Raw genomic sequence first — 11,153 nt, 5'->3', positions numbered from 1 at the left:
AAAACAATATTTTTTAATTCTACACGCTTCTATCCTCAGTTACCTATACATATTTTGAGCTTGACTCTCGAAATCCAAATTTTTGCAAATTTAATGCGTGTTTTTTATATTACATTCTGGGCTTAGATAGTCTCCATAAACATGTCTATAAAACCAGTTTTTTCTCTCTTTTTTTCAGCAACAGCCTACACCAGCTTCTGCCGCCTGGCAGCAACCAACTTACGTGCAGCCAAATAAAATGTTGCCAGCTAATGCAGCCACTGCTAACACTAATTGGCCACACCAACAGCAACCGCTACAGCAGCAACAACAGCAACAACAACAGCAACAACAACAACAGCCGCATACCAACAACTTATATGCCGCGCAGCAACCGCATACCAATGTTACGCATAATATCTGGCAACCGCCAGATTTGCCGCCAGCCGATGTTGCAAATAATGTGCCACAGCAGCAGCAACCACAATATATACACCAAACAACTTACGACAATTATTTCACATCAAATCAAATGACTCAGCAGCAGCCGCCGCAGCCACCGCTGTCAACTGTACAGCAGCCGACGTATCCACAACCGCCACAGCAGCCGCAACAGCAGCAAGTAGCTCATGACGCAGCAAATTTTTTTCAGTCGCAGCCACAATATCAACAGCAGCAGCCAGCACAATCAGCCGCTGATATATTCGATAACAATAATGCGACTAAAAGCGAAGGCTGGGGCGACTGGGATTGGAATGATAATGGTAATGTGATTGGTGGTGACGCTGAGCAGGTGCCAGCTGGCAAGCAGCAAAAGCAACCAATGCAGTTACCGATTCATAAGCCCGTGCAGCATCCACCACAACAACAACATTCGTTCGAACAGCAATCGACCAATTATACAACTACAAGTGTAATTGAGGACAGTTTTGGTACACAATCGTCAAACGATAACTGGAATTGGAATCTAAGTGATGATGTAAATGCGAATGCCAACACTGTAGGCGTTGAAAAGCAGTCAACAACACTACAACCACCTCAAGTGCCAACTAACACTACAACAAATAATCGTCAAGCGTCACAAGTGCCCCGACAAGTTGCAAGCAGCATTCAAGTGCCGCAGCAGCAAGCGGCAGAATTTGCTGGTACAGATGCTAGTGGCGTGAAGGCAGTAGCAGCAAATATTTTGGGTAAGTACTCAGTAGGCTGTTAGCGGAAATCTTAAATACGGTTCAAACAAGCCGTTATATCGTTAAAAACTACTTAACCATAAATAACTGGGGCGCTGTTTTTAAACGCAATTCGCCGCCGTGTGCTTTAAATGTCGCAAAGTTACGATAGCAGCACGACATTTGTCGCTAACTCCTTTGAGAATATTTATTTATTTAATTCTTGTTAGTCTACAGAAAATAGTATTCTTACAGCATCTGACTTAATTTTAAACAAAATTCCATATTACATTAATTATAGATTTTAATAGGCTATTATTTTTGTGCTTTGAAAATAACTTTGTCTATTCTAAATAATTTCAATTTTATATTTTTCATTATCCGCAGTCAAACCTACTTCGCTCCGACTCACCAAGGCGACCAATGAAAACTATAACACCAGCGCGCTACCAATGGCCCCCAACTTTATCGCTTCCGCACCCTCATCGACCGTCAGCAGTGTGAGCGTCACAACTAACAGCAACATTCCGAATTCCGTTTACGTGTCACAAGCTAAACCGGTTTCACGTCCTTCACGGCAGTACGCTTCACCACCCGGCGTTGCCAGTCCTACAACTGAGCCATTGGAAAATGCCTTGGCACCACCTCAGGCATTCCAAAATGAAATTTCAGCAACACAGCTGGAATCTAATCCGCCGTCTGTGGCACCTGTTACTAACAGCGCGCCAAATCTGCCGCTGCAAAACCTGCCACCACCCGCTATGACTCCCCCGAGCAGTTTGCCACCACCACCTGGCGCTGGCGCCGCTGCAGCTAGCAACCCTTTCAAGCGTGCTGGCGCTGCACAGCATCATCGCGCTGGTCTGCTGGCTACAAGCAGTGCTGCGCAACCTCCAGTAGTGCCACAACTGTCTTCGGCTGTTGCTACGGCCTTTGCGGTGCCACCACCCCCTGCTGATTTTGCCAATCCGCTACTCAATCACTTGGAGCCCGACAATTCTGAAATTTTACATGAAAATCAGGAAGTCTTAGGTGCGGCAGTGTCATCGCCGCCAACAGCGATCACACTACTTGGCACAACAGCAGCTGCAACCGTTACACAAGCATCTTTACCGCCACCACCGCCGCCCAACGATGAGCGCAATCAATATTTGCAGACTAGTCCGCTGTCGGAGAACCCCGATGAAGAGCTCAATTTGGAAGCAGACAGCTTGCCACCACCGGGGCTCTCGCGCCTCGTGCTGGGGCAGCCAGAGCTGTTGGAAGCATCGCAGCGCATGGTTACTGGTACCGAAGAGCCGGCAAATATGCATATGGATGAACGTCATGCCGATGGCGAGGACACATCGCTGGAGCAAGCGCAAGCAACAACGCTGCTGAATGCCTCCCAGCGCGTTAACATAGGGAATGGCGGCAATTTGGGAGGTGAGAAGACCATATTTTCAAGATTTGTGCTTGCTAAAAAACTAATTAATTCTCTTTCACAGCTCCTGCCGCTGCCTCCGTGAACAACAGCAACACTATCGATATTACCACAGACCGTAATTTGTATTTGGTGCCCGGCGAAAGCAATGTTAACAACGAGCAACGTGTTGTTACGGGCGTGGAAAGGTCACCTGAGGGCAATGCACCAGCGCCACCATCTCAAATCGCCAGCGGACAGCGCGAAATCGAACTTGACGGCGAAAATTTGGAAGACCAACAGCAAGAGCAACAACAACTGCTGCTACAGCAGCAGCAGCAGCATCAGCATCAGCAGAATCAGCTGCCCCCTCCCCTTCTCACTGTGAACAGCCGTGACGAGCCACCTTTGGAGGGCGCTGCTGCCACCGCTGAGCCACTTGCACCATCAGCCACTGACGATCATGATGTGCATCAACATCACGCTCAGCATCACCAGTCGTCGAAATCGAAGGATCTCTCCAATGCTTCCACTGGCAACGATGAGAGCGATCCGGTGGCCGAGCATCACCATCACGCCACGCGCTACTTAGGCAGCAACAAGTCACGCAAGCACTCGATCGGCGAATTGGATCGCAAGGTTCTGGATCGTCATCAACAACAGCGGCGCGACAAGCATCGCAGTTCTGTCGATCGTTATGAAAGCGATGATCTCGAGCTCGATGAGTCTGAACCCTATTCAAGTGATCGTGAACGCGAGCGCGAACGAGAGCGTGAGCGTCGACGCGGTTATCGTGAAGGTAGCGTGCGCAGCGATCGTGAACGCGAGGAGCGTGAGTATGCGAAGGATAAGCGGCGCCGCGCTGGCGAACGTGGCGAAAAGCGCGACGAGCGTGGCGCTGGCGAACGTGAAAAATTGCGCGAAAAGTATTATGGCCGTGAAAGTGGTAAATCAGATACAGTGCGTCGCAGCGTGCGTCACAGTCGGCAGTATGAAGAAGATGCCGACGATGTGTCCAGTCGGCGCAAAGAGCTGGCGCGTCGCAGCGGCGCGCGTCATCACAATGAAGAGCGCGCAGGCCGTAGTGATCGTAGTGAACGCGACTATGATGACTATAATCGCCGCCAACGTGGCTCAAACAAACGCGTTGGAGAGAAGGGTATCGACGATGGACGCGATGCACGCCGCAGCAACTATGTAGATGAGGAACGCCGTGAGCAGAGACGCGCACGACGCGAACGTGGTGGTGATAATGACACAATCGAGCGCCGGCATCGCGCTGGTGGTGGTGAAAAGCCAACGCGTGCTGAACGTGGTGAGCGCGGCGATGCACGGGAATATGAAGAGTACCGCAAACAGAGTTCGCGTAATGCACGCGAAAGTGATTTGGAAAAAGAGCGTGGCGTACGCTACGATCCACGACATGCCGCGATGTACGGTTATCCCCCGGGAGCGTTTGGTTATGATCCTTACACCTCCTATTATTATGAGCAAATGGCGCGCACCAATCCGCAGGCATACTCGGAGTGGTACAAGAAGTATTATGGCCACGCTATGGCTGCCAACACTACTGCGTCAGGGTTAGGCGCGCATGCTGCGGCTGGTGGTGATCACGCCAGCTTAAATAGTAGCTCGTTGGCGGCGGCTACGGCCGACGGACGCGAGTCAGTACATTCGGGACGCAGTTCGGTTCAAAATGATAAGGATCGGTAAGTTGGCTGAAAGGTCGAAAATGCTTTATATTACTTTCGGTTTTTGTTCATAATTTCTCTTGTTTTGAGTTTATTTTAATTTTAAATTTTAGTTCGAATTGAGTTCAGTTCGGAAATTATTTAGTATTGATTTTATTTAGTGTTGATTTTACTTTTTGTTACGCTTTGCCTTGAAAATGTAAATATGTACTGAGAAGTAGCTTAACTCGAGTATGAATTTCGTATGAGAACCACCTAAGTAGCGATTGTTTAATCAACCCTTCTAATATTTTTCTACTACATGATTTTTCTTCATTCTTTACTTGCTTTTTTGTTTTAATTTTTTACTAGTTTTACCTTTTTGGTTTTCAAAATTACCTAATAGAAGAGTTTTGGCATCATCCCCTGTATCCCCAGTGTTCAAAAATACTAAATAGTCTCGACATAAATTTAGAATACAAAGAAGGTTTTCGTAGATAGTTGATACAAATTTCCGCGCCCTTGCGGCCCTTCCAGTTTTAGTTTACAACAATAGCAAAACTTAAAAAAAAAATAAATAAAAAAATAAAAAATATTTGAAACATAATAAAAAATGTTAAAATATAAAAAAAACTAAAAAAATATATAAAGTTCAAAACCAATAAAAATAGAAAAATAAAAAAGAAAATTATAAAAAATAAAATTGAAATACAATAAAAAATACATAAATGAAATAAATAATAAAAAAAAAAAATCGTGCCAAATAATACATACCTATGTATATGAAAAGTATGTAAGAACCAAAAAATAAAATAAAATCTATTTAAAAAATATCAAAAAATAAAAAAATATTAAGTACAAAACCAATAACAAACAGAAAATAATAAAACATTATAAAAATAGCAACAAATAATAAATAATAATAAAAGTAATGACAAATAAAAAGTAAAAAAATAAAATATGAAATTAATAATATATAAAAAATAAAGAATAAAAATATGTAATAAAATAAAAATAAGAAATAAAGCAAAAATGAAAAATATATAAATAACCAAAAAATATATGTGATATACAGTGACTCAATCAAATGACCACGTGTTGATTTTTTTTTAAATATTAGTAAGGTTTTTTGAGCTAACTTGTTATTGTTATTTTTCTGTAAAAATACCGCCCAATCTTCAACCAAAAATAGTTTCAAATTTTATACAAAATTTATAAAAATTCAACAAATTTTCCTCAAATTTTCAATATGATTTTTGAGATTTTTTTTGGAGACTGCTTTTGCTTTTTTTTTTTAAGTGCAATTTACAAAAACTGCCGTTGATTTTTTGAAATTTTGTTGCTAACGGTCTCCTCGCCTTTTATTCATGCTTATATGGAAAAAAGTGCAAAAATCTGTCACCAAAAAAAAAAATCTCAAAAATCAATGGGATTTTTCAGCCATTTGAAGCTTGCACCCCATTAGACTACAATTTTTTGGGCTATACAACTGCACAACCAACCAAATATGTTCTAAAGATTCAGATTAAAAAGTTGAAATTTCGATGAAAGTTTGTTGAATTTTCCTAAATTTTGTATAAAGGTTGAAATTGTGATTTATATGGTTTTGAGTAAAGGTTGGGCGGTAAATATTTGTATAGAAAAATAACAAATGAATTTATCTCGAAAAACATTACGAATATTAAAAAAAAATTAACACATGATAATTTATTTGAGTATATGCACACCAGCAGACCCGGCGAACTTCGTCCCGCCCAAAATTTAGTGTTTTATTGAAACATGGCGTTTGAGCCACCTTGCAGCTCCTTTTGCAACAGTATTGCCCCTACCGATTATGAGGAAAATCGGATCGCAAATTCGATTTTTAGTAATAAATCGAATCCAGAGCCACCTGGCGAGCAATTTTTTTTTCGCAAATTTCAAGCAAATCGGACCATAAAGAAGATTTTAATAGATCATTCCCTAGTCCTCTTACCGGAACAAAAGGATGCTTTGTGCTAATCTGTGCAAAAAGCTACCTACGTACCAAATTTCAAGCAAATCGTGGACATGGTGGTTGCTGAAAGCATTTCATATACAAAATTTAATGAAAATCGGGCCTGCCATTCGCGAGATTACCTGTTACAAAAAAGGGACTTCTCCTTATATAATTAGTATAGATAAGTAAAAAAATTAAGAAAATAAAAAAAAAATGTGCGAGTAAATAAAAAAATCAAAAGTTTAAGTTTAAAAAGAAAATAAAAGAAAAAAATGTACGCGTAAATGAAAAAAATAATAATTTAAAAACTTGATTTTTTTATTAAAAAATTAAGGATAATAAACAAATGTGAAGAAAAAAAGCTTTCGCAAGAACGGTAAAAGTAAAAAAAACGAATTTTTTTCCAAAAAATAGCCAAATTTTATATTACTTTTCTTCTTTTATGCCTTTTTGATTAAAGTGAAGTACATTTACAAACATATATGTACATATGTATGTATTTACATAAGCACCAAGTCGGGCAACATTTATCTTTCTACATCGCAAGCGATAGGGAAGCAATTTAATTATATTGATAATAGCTAAAATCCCAGCTAGCGCTAAATTTATTTTTTGATAAGAATGTGAAAAATCTTTTCATTATTACAAAAGCTTAAATTAGATAGGATGTATAGCTTTGATTAGCAGACGTTTGGCGTTGTTATCTACCGTTATTTTACAAGATAGCAAATACCGTACATACATATATATGTTGACAGTTTATATACCTACTATAGTATTTTATATATAATTTTTTACTTGTTTTAATACTTATTATTTTCTTTTTTTTAATGTTTTAAGTTTTTGCAATTTACTTTGCTCCTGCTTAACAATTTTAAATAAAAAGTACTTAAATTAGTATTGTTAACAATGTCTACAGACTAAATGAACTTTTTGCCCAATAATATTTATAAAATGTTTGCTTATTCTAGCTAAATAATAACACCTTCGAATAGTGTCCTTAATGTAATAAACAGGGAACGGATTTTATGGAAATTGCCTTTTTTTCTGCTAAAGAGATAGAGTATATTCGATTAAGAATGTCCACGATTTAGCTTTCCCTGATTCCATATATACACATTTGATGTTGCCTTTTTTTTTCCTTTTTTAAGATATTTGCCTTTTTTTTGCCTTTTTTAAGATATTTGCCTTTTTTTGCCTTTTCTACCTTTAAAAAAGTGATTATAGCATTTACAATTTTTTTTTAAGATTAAAAAATATACACATGCCCATGCGGCTTATAGAAGCGCAGGGACCTCTTGCCAAATTGGTGTTGAAAAAATTCAAAGCCGTTTTCTCAGCTAACGTAGGCTTGAAGACAATAAGGGGTGTGGATAAAATTGTAAAGGGCGAGGAAAACGCCCTTATTCCTGATAATATGAACGTTTCAAACGTTCCATATTTAAATTGGGCTCCACTTGTATCAACTTACGTCGAGCGCACATTTAGTACATTCAAGGCTTTTCTTCGCGAAAATCGAATGAAAATGCTGCCAGAAAACTTCAAAATGCATCTTGTGGTTCAACGTTACTACAACTTTTCAAATTAAAGTTTTATGAGTTAGAAACTCGAAAGGATAAAATAGTCAAATATTCTAAGTACAAATTTTTCATATAATGAAACTAGTTCATAGTTTTTCACTTTTTACTTGTAATATTAACATTTCTAAAATAAATGTATTTTTTGATTGTTCTTCGTATTTTCTGTCTTTTTTAGTGCCTTATTTTGCTTTTTTGCAATACCTAGTGCCTTTTCCTGCCTTTTTCGCTACTTTGTTTTGCCTTTTTTTGCCTTTTTTGCAATATCTAGTGCCTTTTCCTGCCTTTTTCGCTATTTTATTTAGCCTTTTCCTGCCTATTTCGTCATTTTATTTTGCCCCTTTTATAGGCTTTTAGGTCCTAAAAATCCGTTCCCTGGTAATAAATATCGAATAATAAGTAAAGTCAAGTGATAAGCCCTAAATGACTAAACACCCACAGTTAAAAGTCAATTAATAATGAATTTTTAAAAAGTTAACCTACAAATAGACATAATTTCACCCCCTTACTACTTCACTGTCCGTTTTTAGCAGCATCTACACTTCATTACTATCAACTGTTACAGTGTAACGAAAGGTAGACTTTTTTCGTTTGCTACAAATGACCAATATTTTGTTGGTTCTTGAATTAAATTGAGTATTAAAGAGAGCAGAGAGCATTGCTTTGAACTAAGAATTAAACTCGCGATTTTTATTTTTCCAAACTCGGAATGAGAGAACTGTAAATTTTAGAAAGTGGGGGATTTACGACGCAAAATACTACATATCGCTCAAAATTTAGAAAAACAATTTTTAATAGTTATCTAATCTGATTGCTGATTCCAGAACTACTATTAGAATTCTAATGTAAAATTAAAATAACTAGTACAAATGAAAGGAACTTCTCAAAGGAGCAACGACATTGTGAAGAAATGCAGTATCAAAAGCGATGCTAAAAAGTCGGCTTCCGGGCAAGATTATTAAAAGAAATTGTAGATCGTAGATTAAAATAAAAATCGTTAAAAATTTCCAATTTGTAGCAAACGAAAAAAATGAAAAGTATCTTTGCATCAACCCTGTCAATAACGTAGTGTTGTTGGTATGTATGTATGTGTGTGTGGCTAATACCTAAATTTACTTTGACTGATAAACACCCANTCAACCCTGTCAATAACGTAGTGTTGTTGGTATGTATGTATGTGTGTGTGTGGCTAATACCTAAATTTACTTTGACTGATAAACACCCCTAAATTTTACTAAATCATAAATAAACCCAAAATGTGCTTGTCTTACCTATGTAAACGAAATTAGCAAAGTTTTCATAACAAGAAAATTAAATTAAAAAAAAGTGGTGTTAACCACTTTTGAAAAAAAATGATTGATCCTAGCAGACAAATTGTTGTAATTATTTGTACAATATGCATTGAAAATCATCAATCAATCACTTCCTCAACTATACAGGTATACACATGCTTACATTTCACAAGCCAATGAATATCATCGTCATTTGCAACAGCGCCATCTGCAATCGCACCACCAACAGCAGCAGCAACAACAACAGCAACAGCACCACATGATTTTCAATCAACAACACATAAATATGTCGCTCAATTCAACAATGCTCGATGATGGCATGCCCAGCTTGTATGGCGCTGCTGGTGAGGATTTACGCGCTGCACGTTCCACCAGCAATTTATCCCAAATTGGCAGCGGTATCGGTATCGGCATCGGTGGTCACAGTGGCAACGGTGGTTTAACGGCTTATTATGCTGGCGTTGGTGGAGCCTACTACGCGCGTTCTGACTACGCGGAGTCCAGGTGCTGCCAAGCAACAACTTTACTACCTCTACTACTATTTTTTAATTTTGTTTTGCTAGTCGAAGCTGTTAGATACGAAATTTCTTACTCTACATGCATATGTATTTTCGAATGCGTTAGTTTGCTCGTTAACTGAAGGGGTATTCACAGTGTACGGAAACTAGTTTGAGTGGTAAAAGATGTAGAATTGATTCCGTAGTAATTATATTGTCCAAAGTTAGAGCGAGAAGAATACGGAAAGAGAAAATTATATTGGAGGAATAGAAATATTTATTAGGGGTATTCTCTGAGTCTTGCAAAGCCCTTGCATGGTGCACAGATTGCACGGATTGCACGGTAAAAACAGCTTTGCAAACCGTGCAATCCGTGCACCGTGCAAGGGCTTTGCAAGACTCAGAGAATACCCCTATTGTGATAGGAAAGGGAAGACAGAGATAGAAGAAGTAGAGAGAAAAGGAGAAGGAATTAAACAGTGGTAACAAAGAGGAAGATCGAAGGGTAGAGAAAAGAAGAGAGAGAGCAGGAGAGTGGCAGAATAATATGTAGATGGTATGCAAGAATGATAGAGTAAAAGATTGAGCGCATCACAGAAGATTTTTGAGAATAATTTTTGTGTGACTTCACACTGGTGCAATTGCGAGAGATAAATGTCAAAACGCGAGCAAGAAACGAAGAAGAAGAAGTAATTTTGTAAGAAAAACGTAATCAAGCTGCTGTACGAGATGAGCGGCACCTTTGTTCTTTGTTGTAAGATCTGAGATCTTTTATAGTACAACAAACAAAAGGTAAAACCAGAATGATATAACAAGGTAATAATGGTTACTTACTTAGTGAGAAATTTAATCAAAATTGCAGAAATAAGAAAATAGCTAAAAGGAAAAACGAGTAAAATAGTGGAAAGAGAAAAACAGATAAATAGAAAAAAGTGGGAAGTAGGAAAAACCAAAAGTGAGTACAACTTTCTCATACTCTCATACGCAGTAAAAGAGAAAAAGAGGAGCTGAAGGGATGGAGAAAAAGAAAGATACAGAAGAAGATGCCTAATTTGTTCTATTTGCAATAAAAGACCACGATTTACAACGTTTTTTAGATCTTTCACCATTAAACATTTTCGATTACAGTAAGCGACCGGTATAATAACTTGGGTACACAAGAAGTATGCTATCTAAATTTACCACTGCCTTCACTATTAAGATGCTGGCCCTATGCAGGCTTGCTTTGCTCGACGTGCCTACTTCAGTTTGCTTTGATTTACTTTAATAGCTTATTTGTCCAAATGTGTTCTTGAAAAGTCTAAGACAGTTTTGTAGCAATTTGCCCAATGCCAAATAGCGTTGTCAAAAAGAGATTTCGGCTATTCGAAACTTTATCGTGATTCAAGCAAGTGAAGCAAAGCTGATACTCGGCCAACTTTCATACATTTTATTGAAGTTCAAAAAACGTTTTGACAGTTCTCAAAACGTGCATTGAGCATTGAGCCTATAACTTTAGTTTTATTTTCGCTTAATCTCTTTCTCTATTTCATCTCATTCTTCATTTGATTTTTGGCTTAATATGCAGTTTCATTGCCATACGTATCGAT

At 38.4% G+C, this 11,153-nt stretch overlaps 1 protein-coding gene across 9 annotated transcripts in view; it reads left to right on the top strand.

The window, feature by feature from the left end:
- The window catches only part of LOC108371281 (endoplasmic reticulum export factor secretory 16), a 34,860-nt gene that overhangs the window by 7,017 nt on the left and 16,690 nt on the right, over positions 1-11,153 (top strand). For 7 of the 9 annotated variants that reach the window (XM_017626811.1, XM_017626814.1, XM_017626809.1 and 4 more), the window contains 3 exons: positions 1,536-2,573; positions 2,636-4,259; positions 9,215-9,571. In XM_017626811.1, the coding sequence (XP_017482300.1) occupies positions 1,536-2,573; positions 2,636-4,259; positions 9,215-9,571 (3,019 nt within the window). Of the gene's footprint in view, positions 1-162; positions 1,170-1,535; positions 2,574-2,635; positions 4,260-9,214; positions 9,572-11,153 lie in introns of those variants that run through there. The other 2 variants (XM_017626812.1, XM_017626810.1) reach the window with 2 other exon arrangements.

The sequence above is a fragment of the Rhagoletis zephyria genome, unplaced genomic scaffold, assembly GCF_001687245.7.
Source record: "Rhagoletis zephyria isolate East Lansing unplaced genomic scaffold, Rhagoletis_zephyria_1.1 Rzeph_scaffold_04857, whole genome shotgun sequence".
Taxonomy (NCBI): domain Eukaryota; kingdom Metazoa; phylum Arthropoda; class Insecta; order Diptera; family Tephritidae; genus Rhagoletis; species Rhagoletis zephyria.
Note: the sequence above shows the minus strand (reverse complement) of the source record. Positions and strands in the feature narration are given on the sequence as shown.